The 23,605-nt window shown below is 43.1% G+C and overlaps 1 protein-coding gene and 2 non-coding genes across 3 annotated transcripts in view; all 3 read right to left on the bottom strand.

Moving 5' to 3' along the window:
- LOC126248710 (acyl-CoA synthetase short-chain family member 3, mitochondrial) overlaps positions 1 to 23,605 on the bottom strand; it is a 345,178-nt gene that overhangs the window by 141,132 nt on the left and 180,441 nt on the right. The window contains exons 3-4 of the mRNA XM_049950007.1: positions 23,334 to 23,478; positions 13,707 to 13,851 (exon numbers count right to left, since the gene is read on the bottom strand). Coding sequence (XP_049805964.1) covers positions 13,707 to 13,851; positions 23,334 to 23,478 — 290 coding nt within the window. The remainder of the gene's footprint in view (positions 1 to 13,706; positions 13,852 to 23,333; positions 23,479 to 23,605) is intronic.
- On the bottom strand, positions 6,494 to 6,612 carry LOC126250518 (5S ribosomal RNA). The gene has a single exon (XR_007545715.1). It is a non-coding gene; the product is annotated as a 5S ribosomal RNA (ribosomal RNA).
- Positions 7,176 to 7,294, bottom strand: LOC126250224 (5S ribosomal RNA). Its single transcript, XR_007545673.1, has one exon. It is a non-coding gene; the product is annotated as a 5S ribosomal RNA (ribosomal RNA).

Here is a 23,605-nt window from a genome sequence, read left to right on the forward strand (position 1 = left end):
ACCTGACACATCATGAGGAGGCAGCACCAGATGGTAAGTGGACAGTTCTCCAGCCTCAGCACAGAGACTGGGCTTGGGGCTGGTCATGTAAGCATATAGAGCCAACCTGATACCCTCATGTTGGGTAATGTCAAGACTCTTCATGGAAAATGGTGTCACTGATCCGGGCACTGTGCATCCATAGTTTAGCCAGGATGTCATGAAAACCTTGTAAAACTGGAGCAGACACATTCTGTCCACTGCCCAAAACTTGTGGCTAAGATACTTTATGGTATTCAGTGCTTTCAGGGTCCTTGCTTTCAGGTCCTTTAGATGTAGTCACCACAAAAGTTCTTAATCAAATTTGAGGCCCAGAAACCTCCACACATCATTAAAATGTAGAAAGGTGTCCCTCATTAACAAGTTGGGTAAATAAAAAAATACAATGAGAATGATTAAAATCAACACATGCATACCTATCTGCAGAAAATTAAGACCTGTCTTTGTGGTCCACTCCTCCAAATTCTTAACTGTGAGTTGCAACTGTTGAGTTGATGTTGCAGGGTTTGAGAAGAAACAAGAAAGTGTGAAATTGTCCACAAATAAGGTGTGTTGCACAGGACTCCTTACTGTGGACCTTCTAACACTTAAAACTTTCATCTGGGGAACACTATTGTCCTTCGCAAAATTATCATGTGGAACAACACCAACTTGGTATCGAAGAAACATTTTGTTAAGAAAGACTAAATGACTATGAGTCATGAAAGCCCCATTGATGTGTCTGTCTTAGAATAATGAGCCTCTGAGTAGTGTTGTAAGCCTTAATTCATGTCCAAAAATATCCATGTACAATGCTGTCTACACAGTCTATTGTATATCCACATCTAGCATAGTCAGATTGTCAACAGCAGATCCACACTTTCATAACCTGACTTGAGAGCAGCTAAGTAGCTGCCTGGTCTTTACTGTGAAGATCAGATGATGGTTAACCATTTGCTCCAAGGTCTTTCTTACACAGCTCATTAAGGTTACACTTCTGTAACTACTGAGGCATGTTATGTCTTTTCCTGGTTTGATGAGAGGTATCAAAACTTCCTCCTTCATCAACTTGGGAAATTGCTCTGCCTGCCCCACAGAATTTAACATTCTAGGAGAATTTTTTTTGATTCCATTACCAAGTGTTGCAGCATGATGTACTGTATTAGGTTGCTACTAGGCACAATATCATGAGCCTCGGACAGTGTTGAATCTTGCTGCCACATGGAAAAGGAGTAGTTATATGATTCAATTGTTGGATCTGAAGTCCAACCCACAACTCATGGTCACACAGTAGTGGTGAAATGCTGGATTCTTGTTGGCAGTGGCAATACACATCTGCCATATTCTGGTCAATGTTTCTTTGTGTTGTCTTTAGACATCTCTGTTTCAACACCACTGCTACAGATGACTGACTACATTTACCAGAAATCTTCCTGATGGCTTCCTGTGTAGAATGACTGGAACAGTTAATTGTTTCCAGAAATACTTGCCAAGAACTTTTCTCACCATACTTGATTAGGTACTGTGCTTTGGCAGTAGTTACCCAAAAGGCTGTGTGGGTTTCCACTGTTGATTGTTATTTAAACCACTGCAAAACCATATGCCTGATGCAAATAGCTGAGTGTCATTCATCACTCCACCAAGATGCAGGATGACTCATAAGGTGGTCTGTGGACTTTTGGATGGGTAAGTCAATGACATGGTCGATCACACTTGTGGTGTGGTCTACCAGTTCCTAGATGCTGTCTTATGTTCAGAACCATCTAACAGACTTTACAGCATCCAGTCTGCCCTGATTTCCATTTGGGGACTGCCTCACCTCATAGATGCAAACAGAGTGAGAAGTTGTCACTAGTATGACGGACACCAGTAACTTCCCACTGAGAAGAACCTTCGAGGGCTAGAGAGCTGAAAGAGAGGTCAGTGGCTGAGGATGATCCAGCACCAGAGTGAAAATGTATGTGATTGCCTGTGTTGAGGATACACAGCTCTGTGGCAGGTAGAATGTGAGTCACATAACACAATATACTCACTGAAGTCAACAAGGAAAAACATGCCAAACAGAGGAAAGAAACTTGTAACATGAGAGATTCACTGTAGGATAAGCAATGATGGAGAAACTGTCTACAATGGAAGGATAACAGGGAGGTAAAAATGATTTCCACAAGTTAAGCCCAATCAAATTGCAAAATAAAAAATGAAACAATATCCAGAATCATTTGCCCTCTTGAGTTGAAAGCTGATAATTGAAGTATCAAAGTCGTGGATAATTTTGTTTATCAGAAGTTGTACTATAGCACACAAGAGCAAGAAATATGATCATGGCCTTTTTTTTAAATTTTGGGCATTGCTGTGTCAGGAATGTGTTCATTATCAAAAAGACCTTCATTAATAGATCTACAAAACACAAAACTGTTAATGCTTTTGTGAAAAACTTGCTGACGCATGGTTGGAGATTGTATGAACCTGTCATGCCAAAGTCTGAAGCCTTTTGTCTGGTCATTAGCACTGTGGTTCTCCCCTTTGTATCTGCACCAATTGTCTGCTGCAGCACAGGAATACATGATTTATTTAGCGTGAGGCTTTGCTCTTTCTTGTTGAAGCTATTTTCATGTTTGTGGATTTCTAAGGCTTCCCTCAACAAGAGGGCATGGTAGCTCTTCTCACACATCGCATGCTCCACCACAGCCAATTTCTCTATCTGCCCCAACCTGAAATACCGTTTCAGTGATCCTGGTGTTGATGGATGTACAGGGTATGTGGTATAGTCCTGACGTTGCAGTTGTGTCCCTTTTGTCCTTTGACAATCTGAGACATTCTTTGATCTCCTTGGTCGGTTCAAAATTAATAGTCTTTATGCTGTGTTTTCACAATATGGCCAATTCTGTCCATCACAGTGGGCATGTATTTCTCCTTCTGAAGTGTGTCTTCACCCAAGAGTTAGATTTCATGACACTTCTTATGGCAACTGGTGAAGTACCTACTGCTCCTCAGAATGTGTTCCAAGTGTTTTATCACTCATCCTAGGTGCTGCAGCTCACATAATCATCTTGCACTTATTACAAGTGTGTTAATCTCTGTTATTTTCTGGCTTGGTTGATGATTCCACAAATAACCTTATAGGTTGGGTAACCACAGCCAAAAAAACTTGTACATAATATGAAGGATAATCAAACCATTTAAAATTGTAGATGGTAAAATAGTATGTATTAAAACTGAGTGAAATTCCAAATCCGAAAGAGCCATTTATTATGTTTTCACTGTATGACAACTGGTTTCACTTCCTGGAGGTATATCTTCAGGTCACATAAAACTAGTACTTCATGTGCCACAAATCCCAAGTTACAAGTGTGTGTAAAAACATGTCACTCCTCAGTATAGCCTTATATGAAATGGCAGATGAGTATCTGATCAGAATGCATCTCCAAAACACAGTCAAAAGACAAACCTGGACAGCACATGACAGTCCACGTGTGATAGGATAAAACCTATGAGCACGAAACATTGCAGAAAGAATGTAATGTAAATCAAAACACAGCTTGCGTTGTTGGTAGAGTATTAAAGAGAAGAAACCTACCATTATCAAGATCTACAGTGGAAATAAAGAATTGAAAGACACAGAATCCTTGGGAGTCATCAATATACTAAAATATATTTGCATATGTCAAATAGAACTGTATATTACAGTGTTAGCCACACACTGGTTACTGTGAAGCCCAGCATGTGCCGTCCGTCGCAAATTGAACATTGTGACATCCAATGGTAGAAACCAAATACAAGGAGATGCAGATTTGACCATGGGAATTGCAGTAACAAAATGGATCTCAGTGTTAAATAACAATACAGTATAAGAGATAGAAAATCTTAACCATTACTCTTATGAGAAGCAAGATAAATTGAAATTACTTAAAGCTAAGGAAACTGAACTACCTGGTTCCATTCTCAACAAGATAATAGAACCCAACTGATGCTCTAGCTTTTATGGTGAAATGTATTAACCATTAAAAATATAAAAGTATATAAAAATATAAGAAATATAAAAGATGTACCAACAAAATATGTAAAATGATGGTAAGTAATTCTACATCACATTAACGTAACAACTGATCCCTATCATTTTTTAAACAGTCCAAACTAACACGGAGAATATAGAGACTATACGATGGATCCTAGTGAAATCAGACCAGAGCTGACAAAGACAAATTCATGGCCCAAAACCCTCCTAAAGTAACCTCTCAAAACCCGCCAAAAACCCCTGATGGAGGGGTGGGGAGGGGGAATTGGAAGGGAGGGTGGATGGCAGAGGTGGTTGGGAATGGAAAAGGAATATAGGAGAACTGAATCTAGGCAACAGGACGAATTATTTATTCAGGATGAATGTAACCACATGTGGACTCTATCAATAGTGAGGAGACTATAAGTAGCTGAGATTCAGTAACAGGCCCCAATGTTTTAGGTACATCTGGCTGTTCAATATCTGTAAAGGGGACTTCTTGATAGCCCTAAAAATGTATATCTCTTCTAAAATATCTAACACTGTCCCTTTATACTCATTGCATAAAATGTTGAGGTTGTTTTCTACATTTGTTACTAAATACCCGTTTCCTGCAAATGTAACGACAAGGTGGACCTTGATTATTCACGTTGAGGTGTTTCTTAAACCACGTACTAAAACCTCTGCCTATTGAACATAATGTGTTAATGTGTAAGGTAACTAGTGTGGAGAAAATCCCTGACTGGCATGGAGAGGAACCAGACCCCCTTTTGAGAATCTCATTGTTGATGGTCTGAACAAAACTACTGTTATATCCATTGGAAATAGCATTGTGGACAATAGCATCATATTCATTTCCGAAAGCTTCAGGGGAGAGTGGAATGTTGTGAAAGTGATGTAAGAACACTCTGAAAACCTCTCTTGGTTGGAAGAAGAATGGATGACCAAGTCAGTTGTAGAGGGCTTCCTACAAATATCAAAAGAAAAAATGCTATCTTTCAAAGTGGTTCTATTATCTTGTTGTGAATGGAACCAAGTAGTTCAGTTTCCTTAGCTTCAAATAATTTTAATTGTATGATACTTCTCATAATAAAGGTAATGGTTAATATTTTCTGTCTCTTGTACTGGATTGTTATTCAACAATGAGATCCATTTTGTTGCTTTGATTCCCAAGGTCAAACTGTGTATCCTATTAATTTGGTTTCTGCTGCTAGATATCGTGACCTTCAATTTGTGCATGGGTGGTGTGTGCTTGGCTTCACAGTATCCACTGTGTGGCTAGCACTGTAACATGCAGTTCTATTTGCCACATGCCAACATATTTTAGCATATTGATGACTCCCAAGGACCGGGTGTCCTAATTCTTTGTTTCCACTGTCGACCTTGATGATGGTAGGTTTCTTCTCTTTTGTACTCAACCTACACTGCAAGCTGTGTTTTAATTTACATTACATTCCTTCTGCAATCTTTCATGCTCATAGGTTTTATCATATCATACATGGATTGTCATGTGCTGTCCAGGATTGTCTTTTGACTGGGTTTTGGAGATGTATTACTGATCATGTGTGGTTCAGATCAGATGGCCATCTGCCATTTCATCCAAGGTTTTACTGAGAACTGACATGTTTTTATGAGCACTTGTAAACTGGAATTCATGGCACATGAAATATGAGTTGTATAGGACCCGAAGATATACTTCCAGGATATGAAATTGGTTGTCATATTGTGAAAACATAATAAATAGCTACTGCAGATTTGGAATTTCACTCAGTTTTAATACTGTCACGTAGAAGAAGGTGTAATTAGATGAATGACGAACACTAACTTCACTTGCACATACAAGTGCATTGACAGAACTGTCTCTGGCCTGAACATATACAGTAAATATACAGCTACAGAACATTCCAGTACAATGATTCTTAACATTTGTAGATACTTCTAGAATGTACTCGAACTGAATACAGAAATTAAAATTGTACAGTCCACGTGAGTTTTGAACTCACAAACCTCCCCCCCCCCCCCCCGATCATTGTGTTTGGTCGTTGCGGACGTTACATGACATCCGTTCAAGTTCGTTTGTTGATCCTTCAACTCAGTTTTTTATTACAGAAGCCAACCGGCTCTCTGACCGAACATGCTGAGCTACCGTGCTGGCAACAAATCTCATTTTGGTCGATATTGCTCATTGTATATGTTCGAGGTGGACATCCCACGACATTCGTTCAGGTTGTTCGTTGAGCCGTTCACTCAGTTTTTTTTTATTACAGAGGGTAGCTAAATCCTCTGACCGAACACGCTGATCTACCGTGCCGGGAAAAATCTCATTTTGTTCTATATTGTTCATTGACTTTGTTCGTGGCGGACATCCAATGACGGTTGTTCGGGTTGTTCGTCCATCCGTTCACTCAGTTTTTTTATTACAGAGGGTAGCTAAACCCTCTGACCGAACACGCTGAGCTACCATGCCGGCTAATGAAAGGGAGCCAACAGCACCCGGTGTTCCCAGGAGGACATCCATCCAAGTACTAACCGGGCCCGATGTTGCTTAACTTCGATCATCGGACGAAAACCGGTGTACTCAACATGGTATGGCCGTTGGCATGGAGCTACTCAGGTTCTGCTGCGGCATTGCTCCCTCCTTAAGAGAACAGAGTCTCGGTGTTACATCGTCCTAGTCCAGGAACGAGTCATCGGTCCCGCATACTCCGACTCCTGATGATTCTAGTCCTGGCGGTGATCTTCTTAGAACTTCTTTTGACGATACGCTCTTCATTGCCGTTCTGCTTGTTGCCTGTTGCTGGAGCTTCGAATTCAAAGGACGTGGACCGTATCTCTTGATCTTCCGTCCTCTCGTGTGGGGGTCAAAATCTTCAACCTCATAAGTAACATCAGACAACTATCTTACAACCTTATAAGGTCCAAAGTAGCGCCTGAGGAGCTTCACAGAGAGACCAACCTTCCGAACAGGAGTGAAGATCCAGACGAGGTCACCAGGCTGGTAGACAACAGGACAGTGGCTCATGTCATACCTTTGGTGATTGTTTTCTTGAGCCTGCAACGTGCGGAGTCGAGCTAATTGCCGAACTTCCTCAGCTCTGGTTAACACCTGGCCGATGTAGCAGAATGTAACGGAAACACAGTGTCCATTGTCGCGGTCGCCTCAGGCCAACAGCACCCGGTGTTCCCAGATGGACACCCATCCAAGTACTAACTGGGCCCGATGTTGCTTAACTTCGGTCATCGGACGAAAACCGGTGTACTCAACATGGTATGGCCGTTGGCATGGAGCTGTAGTGTCTTGTTTGGCGGTGTTGTTGGCAAACGTCACGAAAGGTAGCACCTCACCCCAGTTGCTCTGCTCAACACTGACGAACATTGATAGCATGTCGGCCAAGGTCATATTAAGGTGTTCAGTAAGCCTGTTAGTTTGCGGATGGTAGGCAGTCGTCATGTGATGAGTAATGTTGCACCGACGGTTTTGATTTCTTTTGCTCCAAAGAGACACTTTCTTGGATCAAGTTTCAGTCCGCCTTGTTGTAGACACTTAAGAACGGCCCTCAGTCTTTTAATATGTTCATCAGATGTCTCTGAGAACACTATAATGCCATCTAAATAACAAAGACACATCGTCCACTTCAGGAGCCTTAGAATTATCCGTTCAAAAGTCGCTGGTGCATTACACAAACAAAACAGCATTATCTTAAACTCATACAGGCCATCAGGGGTGATGAATGCAGTTTTCTCACTATCAGCCTCATCTACACTCCTGGAAATGGAAAAAAGAACACATTGACACCGGTGTGTCAGACCCACCATACTTGCTCCGGACACTGCGAGAGGGCTGTACAAGCAATGATCACACGCACGGCACAGCGGACACACCAGGAACCGCGGTGTTGGCCGTCGAATGGCGCTAGCTGCGCAGCATTTGTGCACCGCCGCCGTCAGTGTCAGCCAGTTTGCCGTGGCATACGGAGCTCCATCGCAGTCTTTAACACTGGTAGCATGCCGCGACAGCGTGGACGTGAACCGTATGTGCAGTTGACGGACTTTGAGCGAGGGCGTATAGTGGGCATGCGGGAGGCCGGGTGGACGTACCGCCGAATTGCTCAACACGTGGGGCGTGAGGTCTCCACAGTACATCGATGTTGTCGCCAGTGGTCGGTGGAAGGTGCACGTGCCCGTCGACCTGGGACCGGACCGCAGCGACGCACGGATGCACGCCAAGACCGTAGGATCCTACGCAGTGCCGTAGGGGACCGCACCGCCACTTCCCAGCAAATTAGGGACACTGTTGCTCCTGGGGTATCGGCGAGGACCATTCGCAACCGTCTCCATGAAGCTGGGCTACGGTCCCGCACACCGTTAGGCCGTCTTCCGCTCACGCCCCAACATCGTGCAGCCCGCCTCCAGTGGTGTCGCGACAGGCGTGAATGGAGGGACGAATGGAGACGTGTCGTCTTCAGCGATGAGAGTCGCTTCTGCCTTGGTGCCAATGATGGTCGTATGCGTGTTTGGCGCCGTGCAGGTGAGCGCCACAATCAGGACTGCATACGACCGAGGCACACAGGGCCAACACCCGGCATCATGGTGTGGGGAGCGATCTCCTACACTGGCCGTACACCACTGGTGATCGTCGAGGGGACACTGAATAGTGCACGGTACATCCAAACCGTCATCGAACCCATCGTTCTACCATTCCTAGACCGGCAAGGGAACTTGCTGTTCCAACAGGACAATGCACGTCCGCATGTATCCCGTGCCACCCAACGTGCTCTAGAAGGTGTAAGTCAACAACCCTGGCCAGCAAGATCTCCGGATCTGTCCCCCATTGAGCATGTTTGGGACTGGATGAAGCGTCGTCTCACGCGGTCTGCACGTCCAGCACTAACGCTGGTCCAGCTGAGGCGCCAGGTGGAAATGGCATGGCAAGCCGTTCCACAGGACTACATCCAGCATCTCTACGATCGTCTCCATGGGAGAATAGCAGCCTGCATTGCTGCGAAAGGTGGATATATACTGTACTAGTGCCGACATTGTGCATGCTCTGTTGCCTGTGTCTATGTGCCTGTGGTTCTGTCAGTGTGATCATGTGATGTATCTGACCCCAGGAATGTGTCAATAAAGTTTCCCCTTCCTGGGACAATGAATTCACGGTGTTCTTATTTCAATTTCCAGGAGTGTACTTCGATTTGCCAGAATCCCGAGTACATTTCCATGGTTGAGAAAAACTTAGCCCCCTTCAGACAATCTAGTGTATCGTCAATTCGTGTAAGAGGGTAAACGTCCTTTTTAGTTATCTTATTAAGCTTCCTGTAATCAACACAAAAGCGCCAACTGCCATCCTTCTTCCTGACGCGGACCACTGGTGACGACCATGGGCTCTGCGAAGGCTGAATGAGGTCATTTTTCATCATTTTCTCTATCTCGTCGCGAATTATTCGACGTTCCGTTGCTGAGACACGGTATGCTCTCTGGATTATTGGTTGATGGTCTCCAGTGCTAATCCGGTGCTTCACCAACGATTTGTCTAATTTGCTCTTCACTTGTGGATTGAAGCATTCAAAGAACTCTTGAAGAATGGCAAGTAGCTTCTTCTGTTGTTCCTTGGTGAGATCTGGTGATAGTCGAGCTAGAAGATTATGTCTCGTAGTGGTAGCGCTAATTTCCTCCCACAGACTCGGCATGGGAGGTTTCTATGACTCTCAGCTTTTCTTCAATTAACGGCTCAGCGTTTCCTACACACATGCGTCTTGGAAGGATCTGCGGTTCTCGGTGACAGTTAACTATCCACAATTCACCGAATCCGTTTCTAAACGAGACGACAGAGGCTGGGACGACCAAGTTATTGTTCAGTGGTATGCTTCTAATACATTCCACTACAAGATCCATGGGTTGATGCATGGCATGAGACGTGACAGTTACCATTCAAGCGCTGACTGCAGGAATGATCACTTCATTCAGCACACATAGTCTCCACACGCTCGGAGACTCGCATCTTCCTGTCCACAGTATCGCATCTCATCTAGCATAATCTTCGAGAGACCACAACCTATAATTGCCTGAGAAGCTTTTAGAAAGTCCCATCCGAGAATGACGTCATGACTACACTCTTGTAAGACGATGAATTGTAAGGGCTGTGTATGGCCACTTACACCAACATGAATGGTATATCTTCATGTAGGTTTTACATATTTCCCATTAGCTATCTTCAGCAGAAATGTTTTCTTGTCGACGAATACGGTTTTCTGCAACTGGCGACGGCACTTCTCTCTAAAATGACTGAATATGATGCTCCAGAGTCCACAAGAGCTTGAGCTGGTCGGCCATCCATGAGGATATCGACGTAGTTTCCTATCATTTTTTTAATGATCGACGGCGGAGGAGTTTTCTCTTCGGCGGCCTCACCTCCGAGAATGGTCGCACCATTTAGTCTTCCAGGTTGCGGCGGCTAGGTGATCGGCTGGAGCTTCTAAACGGCGATGGAGACCTTGATCGGCGTGTAGGATTGCGTCCTCTCCAGCGGCTAGCTTGCGGCGATGGTGACCTACGTCGTCCTGCACCCACATCTTGTTCATCTTCGTCGTCCCGGAGTTGGCGTCGGCTAAGGTCGGTCTGCTGCCTTCTAGCACGGGCGTCATCAAATATCAGCCGCCTTTCTCGACAATAGCGCACCACATGTCCCCGTCGTCCGCAGTGGAAACATACTGGTTGGTTATCCTGGGTCCTCCAGACGTCAGTCTTTCTTGGTGCCCAAACAGGTTCCTGATGCGGCATTGTAGGAACGTAACTCCGCCTAAGTCTCGACTTTTTCATCGTTTTAAAGAGAAATGAAGGACGAGAGATTGGGTTCAATGTCTGTTGCACTTCCTCCCTTATGACCTCGTGAAGCGTCTCCGGTTTTTGCTCGTCGTGCAATCCAAGTGCCTTCTGAACTTCCTCTCTCACTATCTGACGAAGAACACGTGAAATCAGTTGCTTCCTCCATCACAGACATAGATACGACGTTTGGAAGCCGTTCAAACTTCTTGGGTGTAATTCTTTTTTGATGCATTGTCTCGATATACTGGCACCATTTTGTGAAGTCGTCTTCTGTCGAAACCTCCTTCAGGAGTAGGGCTTGATACATGTCCTCAGCAACACCCTTCATGAGACGCGCAACCTTACCTTCCTCCTTCATTCTAGGATCCACTATTTTACACAGCTCCAAGACGTATTGAATGTAGGATGCTGTAGTTTATCCTGGACGCTGTGCCCTGCACTTTAATTTATCATCAGCCTTGCACAACTGTCATTGTGCGTCGCCGAAATACTTGCGCAGTTCCGCCTGCGATACTTCCCAGTTTGTGAACTTCTCCTCATTGTTCTCATACCATTGCTTGGCAGTGCCCTCTAAGTAGAAAAATACGTTAGCCAAACGCATGGTGTCATCCCATTTGCTAAATTTGGCTATACGCTCATATACCTTCAGCCACTTGTTTGGATCTTGGCCATCGTCACCAGAGAACCTGGAAGTATGTCTCACGTGGTGGCACACAGTCGTGTCATCGTAACGTCCTCTTCTTCTTCTGTCTCCGATAGATTGCGCTCTGTTGAATATGGCTCGAACTCGGGTTTCTCGCCACGTAAACGGCGGCTCTGTCGTGACCTGATGGGAGCCACTGTGTCGTCGATAATGTGCGCTGTCACAAGTTCCAATACCCGGCGCCTCCACCAGAATAATGTCACGTAGAATAAGGTGTAATTAGATGAATGACGAACACTAACTTCACTTAACGAAGGTTCATTCATCACTTGCACATACAAGAACGCGGAGCGAACTGCCTCCGGCCAGAACACATACAGTATATATGCAGCTAGAGAACATTCCAGTACAGTTATTCTTAACATTTGTGGATTTTTCCAGAATGTACTAGAACTGAATATAGAAATTAAAATTGTACATTGCAGGTGAGTTTTGAACTCACGAACCTCCATGCGACAGTTTCGTTTCATAATTACTACACCAGTGAGCTACTCAGCTTCTGATGCCACAATATAGACTATTTTACCATCTCTGATTTTAAATTGTTTGATTGTCCGTCACATTATGATGATTTCAACATTTTTGCAGTTATCAGTCTGTGTGTGTCTGTTCTTGATACACACCATGTCCCAGGTTCTCACCATACCTTGTAACCAGATCATCTAGGAAGGGTAGCTGTTGGTCCTTGTCTACATCTATACCAAATTTTATGTTGGTGTGGAGGCTGTTCAAATATCTTAGGAAGCCACTGAGCTGTTCCTCACTATGGTTCCAAATGATGAAGGTGTTGCCTGTCTACTTCTTTCTACCACATCTTATGTCTATGATGTTCCAAGTCCAGTGGCCATCTTTCGAAATGCTCCATAAAGAAACTGGCTGATACTGGACGAAGTGGACTGCATATTGTGATGCTTTCCGGCTGTTCACAGAAATTACCATTCCAAATGTAGAAGCTCATGGTAAGACATGCATGAAACAGCTTCTTGCTGGTGTCATGCACAAAAATGGAACAGATATACTCCAGAGAATCATTGAGTGGCACTTTAGTACACAGGGAAACAACATAAAAGCTGACCAGGATGTTGTTTGGTCCAAGTTTTAAATTCTTCAGCTTCTCAATGACATGCTCTGGGACCTTTACTTATGTGTCAGTCTTTTCCATACGTGGCTGAAAAGGAGAGGCCAAGTGTTTTACCAGTTTATATGTCAGCGCACCAGGAATGCTTATGATTGGTCTTAGTGATACATCGTCTTTATGGATTTTTAGTCATCCATATAGCCGAGTAATGCTTTTGTGTTAGGCAGATTCCTCTGTATGTCTGCCAAGTTGCAGATAATTAGGCTTATGTTTTTCCACATGGCAGTTTCCAAATTTCTCAGCCAACATTCAGAGGATAAAGTAGAATGAAATTTTGTTAAAAAATCTGATGTATGGAATTTAATTATTTGTAAACAATTTAATATTATTGTACTCAATATTACATTTGTTTTATTGTAATTAAACAATTTATTATTTTTATAATAAAACACTTTATATTTTCTCATTATCATTATTATTAAATTCACAGGCATCTGTGACATGGTAAAAGTATAGTTGGTGACATGTTCCATTTGGAGGGGGGAGAGGGGGAGAGGGAGAGGGAGAGACAGACGGGGAGAGGGAGTGAGGGTGTGTGTGAGAGAGAGAGGGAGAGAGAGAGAGAGAGAGAGAGAGAGAGAGAGAGAGACAAACTGTGACACCTCCTCCCCATTTCCAGATCTGACCCTACAATCTGCATGGCTTACAACCGGAAATAAATGTTTTGAAAGTTACCAAGAAAATGAGTGAGAACTTTTTCCACGCTGAGGCACCTGCTAGAAAGCTTGTATTCCATATTAAAGCAGCAATTAGTTGTGGTGATCACATTACAGGGTAGTTTTTGGTTGTTGTTTAGCTTAATTTCTAGAAACCTATTGTTAAACATATGTCCCAATAAAAAAGTAACATGTTACGACTAAAATGAATTAAAAACATGTAAAGTATTGTTTATGTCCCATTAGGGTGAATCTGGAGGTCTCCCTCTGCACTTCAATTAATTGAATTTGGAAACTAATAGTCATAACCTTTATGTGAAAATAAACCCAATAATGTATTAGTGAACATCTAATGTCTTTTTATTGATCACATACCACCAAAGACAACAGAGTGGACAGCTCCCAGCCTAGCAGTTGCTAACATTGCCATAATTGCCTCAGGAATCATAGGCATATAAATGAGAACACGATCCCCTTTCTTTACTCCAAGTGTTGCTAGAGCACCAGCCAGCCTTGAAACCTGTAAGTAATGAAAACTACATATTAACACAGACTAGACTTTTAATAACAGAAATAAACATCATAAAAAAGAGCAACCAAAAGAACAAACCAAATACTATGCCATCACTAATATCCATGTTTATCTGTGAGTACATGGCGTGCTAGAAAGCACTGCTGTTACAAAAACCACAGCATGCAAATTAAGCCAACCAATTTTTTTAGTGAATGACTTTTAGTTTCATACAAGTGTACAAAATATTGTGCAGCAACAGGGCAGAACAGTTTCTTCTGTTAACCACATTTGTCAATATACTCTACTATTAAAAACTGGAGATAAATGTATTAACTTATATTATGTAAGTATAATATATTTATTACTGCAAAGAAGAGGTGACTACCTATCTGTTCTCACTCCAAAATGTCTTCATATGGATACTGAAATATTTATTGACATTAAAACTAAACATTGTGCATTGGTCCAGGACTTGAATCTCTTGTCTTTCGTGGAAAATGTTCATGACTTGTCAGGTCATTAGTCACAACCCCCCTTACTGCATCAGTTATGTCAGTAGGTCTCCTCTACTTTCCAGACATCACAAATGCTCCCCAGTATAACCTGCCTGACCATCACTCCTCCAACATGCAAAACACTCATTTAAGAATAACTGTGTTCTCATTATCTTCCTGAACAGAAATTTTGATCCAAACTTAGACTCAAAAAATTAAAATTACTTAAATAGCAAAATTAATAGCAAAACCTATCGAAAATATTTTACATGAAGTATTTATAACAAATAACTTGGAACACATCCAGGCAATTAATTGGCTGATTAGTAACCACGACACAATGGTAAAAACAACTGGTATGGTGAGTACTGTCGTTACTAATTGTAGAACACTACACATTGAATGAAGGCTGAGGAGGTCAGATATGAGGTCACGTCTTATGCGATGAAGGCATTTATTTTGTTCGTGAAGTGTTTCCAAATTGTTACCCAAAGTCTTTTTTTTTTTTTTTTTTTTAATTTCGGTCCTCTATGGGAGTGTACTTACATTAAAAAGTATGCTCTTCAGTCACAGAGGTATATTATTTAATAATAAAAAGGGATCACTAAAGGCATTAAAAGGTGAAAAGATTTGTAGATGATATTATAGAGAAAGCGTCAGAAGAGATAGTAAATGATATTTTCCAAAGAATTACAAAGTGGTTCTCAGAAAATGGACCCTCGCTAAATTTTGAAAAAAAAAAGACGCTATATTCAATTCAGTTTCTGTAAAACAAACAGTCATAATAACAATTGACGTAACACTTGAGCAGCAGTCAGTAAATAATGTCGAATGCTCCAAATTTTTAGGTGTACATATTGATGAAAACTGGAACTGGAAGAAGCATAATACTGAGCTTCTCAAACAGTTAAGTTCAGTTGCTTTTATTCTTCATATAACTGCTAATCTCACAAAGAAACGAATCAGCGGCCTGACATACTTGTCATGTTTCCACTCGATAATTTTCGGGGGTACCTCACCACTTAGAGAAAGAAAGCACTGATTGCACAAAAGTGAGCAGTAAAATTAATATGTGGTATTCACCCACTGATATCGTATTGGTATCTTTTCAAGGATCTAGGTACTTTAACTGCACCATCACAATAAGCATATTTGCTAACGAAATTTGTCATAAATGATCCATTACAATTTGAGAAGAACTGTGATGTACATACCGACAACACTAGAGAGAAAAATGACCTTTGTTATCCATTATTAAATCCATCAGTGGCTCAGAAAGGGGTTCAATAGACAATAACAAAAATCTTTGATCATTTACCCAATAACATAAAATGTCTGACACGTAGCAAATCTACAATAATTTAAAATCATTTCTCCTGGAAATTCTTCTAGTGCGCTGTTGAGCCATTCCAGAAACAATGAATAAATAGAATAATATTGTAAGGTAGACAACCAGAGTCTGGAAGACGCTGGACATGCCCTACGTGTAAACCACCTGTCCGACGTCCTGGAAGAAACTAATAAAATTTTTGAAACTGTAGCTGTTACCTGTGAATGCTTTTTCCTGATACAAGTTGGCGTTTAAACGGTGGATCAAGTTCGCCTCAAGAATTTATGGGATGCTGTGTAGTTCATCTTATTCTCCTCTGCTGCTGTCTGTATGGGATCCTTTATTCACATCACAAGTTCTGCAGCGCGCCTACGAAGTGCGTCTACGTGTCTCGTCGCTAGGAGGATCAACTCACCTCAGGGTGCTGCTTTTGACGTTTGCAATCATTGTTTTTTGCCTATCATTGGCCTCACCTAATCCATATAAACAGAATTTCACTTTACTTTCCGACATTTCCTGTAGTCAAGAATACCTTTGAATCTTTTAATAGACGCATTAGCGCTATGTGTTCTTGCATTGCCCTCGATGAAATAACCACAAGTGTATTCATTAGTTTATACTCACAACAGCTAACATCAATAACGACATCACGCCCACGTCTGACTAGATGTGCCGTGCGTTACTCTACATTCTACAACAGCGAAGCTGCAGATCAAGTCACCGTGCCACGACAGTCGACGATAATCTGAAGTGCTGCCAACCTGCTTTAATCCCTCCCAGTTTATGCCCAGTTTCAATTTCAGTCCACCAGATGACATTTGACATCACATAACAACAACCTGACATGGGAGTCCAAAAAGCGCGTTTTTCTTACTATTTTACTCACTTACAACAGGAGGTTGAAACAGAGCATAAAAAACCAGATAGAATCCGGGTAAACCGCGTGATTTGGTGGCCCTGTGTGGGGGGGGGGGGGGGGGGGGGGAAGCCCCTTGTGAGGTAAAAACCTACACCGAGCTTTTTAATTGACTGCTATCGGTTAAGCAGTTGACAACCAAGTGACAGGTTTGTATAATTGTAACTTATCGTCCCACAGGTCGCTCCAGAGATGAGAAAATAATGTAAGTCTGCTTTTTACTACTTCCATGTAACTTTTCTTATGTTTTACTGGAACATTGTGTAATGTAGAGTTTGAAAAAGAGAAACAACGAATTACTCGTTGACACTACGCATTTAAGCTTCACTTTCGTGTGGAAATAACAGTTCCAGTTAGTCCTCAGAATCAACAAGGAGCGTAGTGAGATAAATCTCTGCAGGTCTTTTGGGATAAATCGCCGAAGCTGCAACAATGTGACGACAACTCTTCAATGATAGCCCCCGCAGAAGATGACATTCAACCCAAACTGTGTGAGATTATCTCACAGGAAAATTAAGAGGAAGCGTGCTGGCAAAGCATCGAAACGTCGCCACTCAGTAAAGAATGAATGGAAGAAGAATCAGCGAGAAAAGAAAAACTTATTATTTAAGCAAATACTTGACAAAGAAAGGAAGGAGTGTGCTGTAGAAACAAAACGACATAAGATGGATTTCACTACATAAATGCCATAAAAGGAAGAAAACAGGTCAGGCATCCGGTTGAATATTCTTTAAAGTCAGATTCAGACTTCTCAGTTCTTGGAATAGCTCAGATATAGATACGGGCTTACTACTTAGCAAAGTAGTAACCGAAAAAGAGGAACAGGAGCCTCCAGCTTCAGGGAAGAATAAAATTTCCTTAACACTCAATGACTTCGCTGTAATAAAGGTTCATAGAAAAACTGATACCGACTGGTTGTGGCCAAGATAATTTCAGTATTCCCAGAAGACGGCTATGAAGGTCTGTTTAACAAAAAACTGCCAGGAGCCTGCAAATTTAGTGAGACACAAGAAGAGTCACTCATTGACACTGACAATGTGATATGAAACTGTTAAAACTCACAGGGGCAAACAAAGCACAGTTCCATAACGCTATAAGTTTGTCAGAGGACCTAACAAAGTACAATATTTACTAGGTGCCAAGTCAGCTTAGCCTCAGTCACTGAAGAGAGCGGGTTAAAATTGACACTACTCCTATACCACTAATAAATGGCCTATAGCAATCTAACCACCTTCAGAAAGACTCCCAGATACGATGACCAAACTGAAAACGTACGCCACAGTCAGTCACTATACCGGCACCGCCACCAGCTGGTTTCAAACAACCCTGACGACAAACTCATCCCAAAAACAAAAAAAGAGGATAACAGTTAAAAAAATTAGTACTTCAAGTTTCCACGGGAATGAATGGAGGTTATTGCCATCAGTTATACCTTGTCAAGTCTGCCTCGTTCTGCAGCTGGCTGTCGTGGACCGAGTCGGTTGAAGGCCTAACCTAAGCAAGTTGCTGCTTGGGGCGCCAATCTGAGAGGGACGCCAGAGGCGGTACAACTGTAAGATTTTTATACAGGACGTAATACAAATAGGAGCGTCCGCTTGGGGCGCCTAAGTGGAAGATATGTACACAGTGCGTATTACAATTCCTACTGGAAACTGACACGGATGAAAGTGTACGAGCGAAATGGGGAGAGGGGAGGGGGTGTGCCAAATGTTAAGTTGCTCGTTTGGATAAATTGTCTCGAACCGGCTCTGGTCGTGGACTTTACGTCTGTCGACTTTGCGACCCGCGAGGTCAAAGTGGTACCGATATTTCCGACGGCAAATATACTTGCCACGGATTTTCAGACCCGTAATGTGAACATTCTTTCACACTTTATCCAAGCTTAGGACTAACATAGTTAAGTTGATTTTTTTATTTTTAACTTTTTTCTTCCTGAAACAACAAATGGTTAAACTTTTTGTCTTATTTTACAAATGTTGATTTCTCACCCAGTTTTTTGTGAGAAAACATCTTAAATCTCCCGAGTCGATACATATATTTTTATAATCTCTTTTAACCTTTGGTCAAGATGTATTTAACTTTTTTTATTTTTTGAAGAGGCAGGCCAATTGATTTTGTTTTGTTTGTTTAAATATAGCATGTACTGCTTCCTCCTTCAGCTTATTTATCAGAAAACCCACGTTCGGATGTTCAAAACAGTCGCATTTCTTGTCGATCCATGTATTCCTCTATTAATCCCAGTTCTTGCATTTTCTTCCACAGACATTGCCTCAAGCGAAGACTGCAATGGGAAAGAGATGTTTCGGGACACACTGTTTTCGTAGTTTTAATTTGTACCCATTTAAATGACTAACAATACAGAATTTGGAGATTCGATTTTTGAATCTGGAAAAACGTCTTTCGTAAGTACGGACTGGTTATGGGCTAATTAAACGTTCGCTACTTGAGCCAGTGTACACGGAAAACTATTTACCGTATGGGTATCCAATTTCATAGAAACGATGTTCAGACTGTGCACTACAGGATTTGCGCTGTGCCATGTCATGAATTGCCGTTAGGGTCCTGTACTGGTCTGGCGACATAGGGTTGAAACTAAAGCATCAATGTGCGTTACAGTTGCAGACCGTCAACATGGGTCTGGAAAAGTAGAGCAGGGCTTTATTCGTAAAGCTGTTTTGTCAAAATAACAGCGATAGTGCTGCTGCTCTCCGCGAGTGTCGACATATTGATAGAATACGGAGAGGTCCTCTCTCTGCACCGGTTTGAAGAACATGATTCGGAAATTCGAATTAACTGGCGATTTGGGAGTTGCTCCTGGGAGAGACCGAGGGCCAATTGCAGCACAAATTGTTGAAAAGTTACTGTTGTCGTGGCAGATAAAGCTGGACGCAATGTGCGATCTTCAAACGTGGGGGAGGGGTGGAGGGTACGGTAGGGAGGGGGGAGGGTAGTTGGGGCCCATGTGCAGGCTGAGAAAAGCACATAACTTCACCTGGGGGTGGGGTGGGCGTGGTCGAAGGCGTAATTAATTGATCAATTTAATTAATTTGCATATCAATTTGATATCAAAATTGCGCTGATGCCGCCATCTTCCTACTGCTCTCGTGCCATCATATACCACACGTGCTCGATTGGAGACACGTCAAGAGCATGCTGAGTTTCCTTCTCGACTGCCGCTTTGTTACCATTACACAGGGAAGGAAAGTGCTTTCTTGTGTTTTGGGCTAATCGAAGCCCTACGTTTTGTGGCCTATGTATATGTTGACTTTAGGGGTCGACCAACGGCCTTTTGCTTACATGGCTGGTGTTATGCCACGTCACCACTGGTGCTACACAGGGCACCTCTGTCCCCCAGTTTATTTACCCTCTCTCTCACGAAATCCTGGGGCAACTTTTTCCCCAACATTGCGTAATCTTAGATATCATCCCTGAGTGCCTCCAATTAAAATAATCATTATAGAGTGCCTCTCTGTAGCATGTTTGCCTGCTTGCTTCACACATTTGCACTGCACTGAGCATTGCCTAGTAAAGGGTAACACAGATGCCGCTCCAGTAGCTATGCCACTACACTATCTGTTGACAGATGACGTTGAAACCATTATCAGTCCATCCCCCAGTGGCATATTCCATCATCGAATCAAAATCGATGTCATCTTTCCAGGTATACTAATTTTTTCCGCCAGTATATCATTTAACAATGGCCTAATATAATGGGTGAAACCGGTAATGGACTCTATAAAGTTCTCAGCCACAACTGGACCGGGTTTTCATTAACGTGTCGGATTATTTACATTCTGATCGGTGGTGTTACTCGCATCCTCTGATAAGAGATAACGACTTAATCTCTTCTAGCATGTGTAAAGTTCTTAGCCTAGGCAAAGTTTGATAAAATAGAAGACGAATTAGGAAATACATTATGAAGAGAAGTCCTGCATCATTGTAAGATGATTCCTGGATGGATGGATAAATAAATAAAGGTGTGTAACTGAAAAATTCATGCCTCAGGCTCGCTCGGCTTGCATTGGAATTTTGGCTTTCCTACACTAATCACAACAAAATAGCTACGAGGAGTAGTCAAAGTTTTAATTATCACCTCAAAGAAATAAAGTTACGTAATTAATCTCTTCTTTGGTTGCAATTACGTGTCTGTAATCTTTGTAAATGTTAAAATCTTTGCTCTAAAGGAGCCAAAAGTATTCAGACACTTCCATGTAATGTGGGATTGACCACTTGATGCGACAAGAGGTAGACTCGTCAGTCTAAAATGAGACGGGGAATGTTTTGTTATCAGTAGAGAAGCAGTAACAGCAAAATCAGTCAGAACTCAGTGACTTCGAACCTTGACTAGTCTTTGGATGTTACCTGAGTAACAAATCCATCATGGACATTTCAACTCTTCTCAAGCGGCCCAAGTCAGCTAGTGACAGGTGAATGAGAACTGGAAACGCCAAGGAACAACCGCAGCTAGACCAAGACCTGGTACACCACACATACTGACGGACAGGGACTGTCGAGAATTGCAGAGGGTGGCCGTACAAAATCTCATGAATTCAGCGGAAGGACTGACTCGCGAAATCAAAAGTGCTACCAGCAGTTCGGCTATCAACAAGATTGTGCATAGGGAGTTAACAAAACGGGGTACAACTGTCGAGCAGCTCTTCATAAGCCACAAATTTCCGTTGTCAGTGCTAAATGACGCTTGAGGTGGTGTAAATAGCGATGCCTCTGGACAGCGGATGACTAGAAGGGAGTGATTAGGAGTGATGAATCCGCTGTACATTGTGGCTATCCGATGGTTGGGTTTGGGTTTGGCGAATGCCTGGAGAACGTTACTTGCCCTCACGTGTAATGTAAAAAGTGAAGTGAGCAGGAGATGGTGTCACGGTATGGGGGTGTTTTTCATGGTTAGGCTTGTGTCCCTTATTGCACTTAAGAAATGTTCAATAAGGAAGGATATGAACGCATTTTACAAAATTGTGTGCTGCGTGTAATAGAAGAACAGTTCGGAGACGATGATTGATTGTATCAGTATGACGATGCACCCTGTCAGAAATCGGCATCTGTGAATGCGATTGTTTGTGAACAACAGCATTACTCAAATGGACTGGCCTGCTCAGACAGCCGACCTGAACCGAATGGAAAATGAGATGAGGTAGAACATCGACTTCGCTCCAGACCCTGGCGTTCAGCATAAGATCTGCAGCGGATAGGCACTTGGTGCAGGGAGTGGCAGCTTACCCTTAACATAGACAAATGTAATGTATTGCGAATACATAGAAAGAAGGATCTTTTATTGTATGATTATATGATAGCGGAACAAACACTGGTAGCAGTTACTTCTGTAAAATATCTGGGAGTGTGCGTGCGGAACGATTTCAAGTGGAATGATCATATAAAATTAATTGTTGGTAAGGCGGGTGCCAGGTTGAGATTCATTGGGAGAGTCCTTAGAAAATGTAGTCCATCAACAAAGGAGGCGGCTTACAAAACACTCGTTCGACCTATACATGAGTATTGCTCATCAGTGTGCGATCCGTACCAGGTTGGGTTGACAGAGGAGATAGAGAAGATCCAAAGAAGAGCGGCGCGTTTCGTCACAGGGTTATTTGGTAAGCGTGATAGCGTTACGGAGATGTTTAGCAAACTCAAGTGGCAGACTCTGCAAGAGAGGCGCTCTGCATCGCGATGTAGCTTGCTGTCCAGGTTTCGAGAGGGTGCGTTTCTGGATAAGGTATCGAATATATAGCTTCCACCTACTTATACCTCCCGAAGAGATCGCGAATGTAAAATTAGAGAGATTCGAGCGCGCACGGAGGCTTTCCGGCAGTCGTTCTTCCCGATAACCATACGCTGCTGGAACAGGAAAGGGAGGTAATGACAGTGGCACGTAAAGTGCTCTCCGCCAAACACCGTTGGGTGGCTTGCGGAGTATAAATGTAGATGTAGATGTATCTTCTCTGGTTTTTGGTTGTTGAGGAAGAATGCGTTGCCATTAAAAAAAATGGCTCTGAGCACTATGCGACTTAACTGCTGAGGTCATCAGTCGCCTAGAACTTAGAACTAATTAAACCTAACTAACCTAAGGACATCACACACATCCATGCCCGAGGCAGGATTCGAACCTGCGACGTAGCGGTCGCTCGGCTCCAGACTGTAGCGACTAGAACCGCACGGCCACTCCGGACGGCTGCGTTGCCATTCCTCCACAGAAATGGCTCAAATGGCTCTGAGCACTATGGGACTTAACTTCTGAGGTCATCAGTCCCCTAGAACTTGGAACTATTTAAACCTAACTAACCTAAGGGCATCACACACATCCATGCCCGAGGCAGGATTCGAACCTGCGACCGTAGCGGTCGCGCGGTTCCAGACTGTAGCGCCTAGAACCGCTCAGCCACTCCGGCCGGCTCCTCCACAGATTATCACACACCTAACTGAAAATGTCCCCAGCAGAGTTGAAGCTGTCATAAAGATGAAGGGTGGACACACGCCATATTAACGTCCTGTACTAGGCATCCGGATACTTTTGATCAGATGTTGTACGTAAAGGATGACAAAACCTGCCACCAAGTTTCATCCTCATAGCAACTTTTTTTTTTTTTTTAGGTGATAATGAAAACTCTGTAGCTACCCCTGGTAATTATATTTCAACGAAGCTTCTAGATTCGAGTAATGTGGGTGGTTATTTCTTATTCTTCCTTACAGTGAATGTCCTGGGGCGGGCGCGCCATGGCACGAGTGGACGTACCTTGTCGAGCAGGTCGGCGTAGGTGACGTTTCGCAGCGTGCGTGTGACGGGGCTGTCGTGCACGAGCGCGACGTGGTGGCCGCGGCCCGCCTCCACGTGCCTGTCCACGGCGTTGTAGCACGCGTTCAGCTCGCCGCCGACGAACCTGCAACAGCCGACCGGGCCTGTCAGCGCTTTAGTGCTCTACAAACTTGTCGCAACCGCCACCGGGGGCTAATGGAGCACCGTGTCGACTCTTGTCAGCCGTGGTAAACACCACGTCCGAGTGCCGC

The sequence above is a fragment of the Schistocerca nitens genome, chromosome 3 (genome assembly GCF_023898315.1).
Source record: "Schistocerca nitens isolate TAMUIC-IGC-003100 chromosome 3, iqSchNite1.1, whole genome shotgun sequence".
In the NCBI taxonomy this organism is placed as follows: domain Eukaryota; kingdom Metazoa; phylum Arthropoda; class Insecta; order Orthoptera; family Acrididae; genus Schistocerca; species Schistocerca nitens.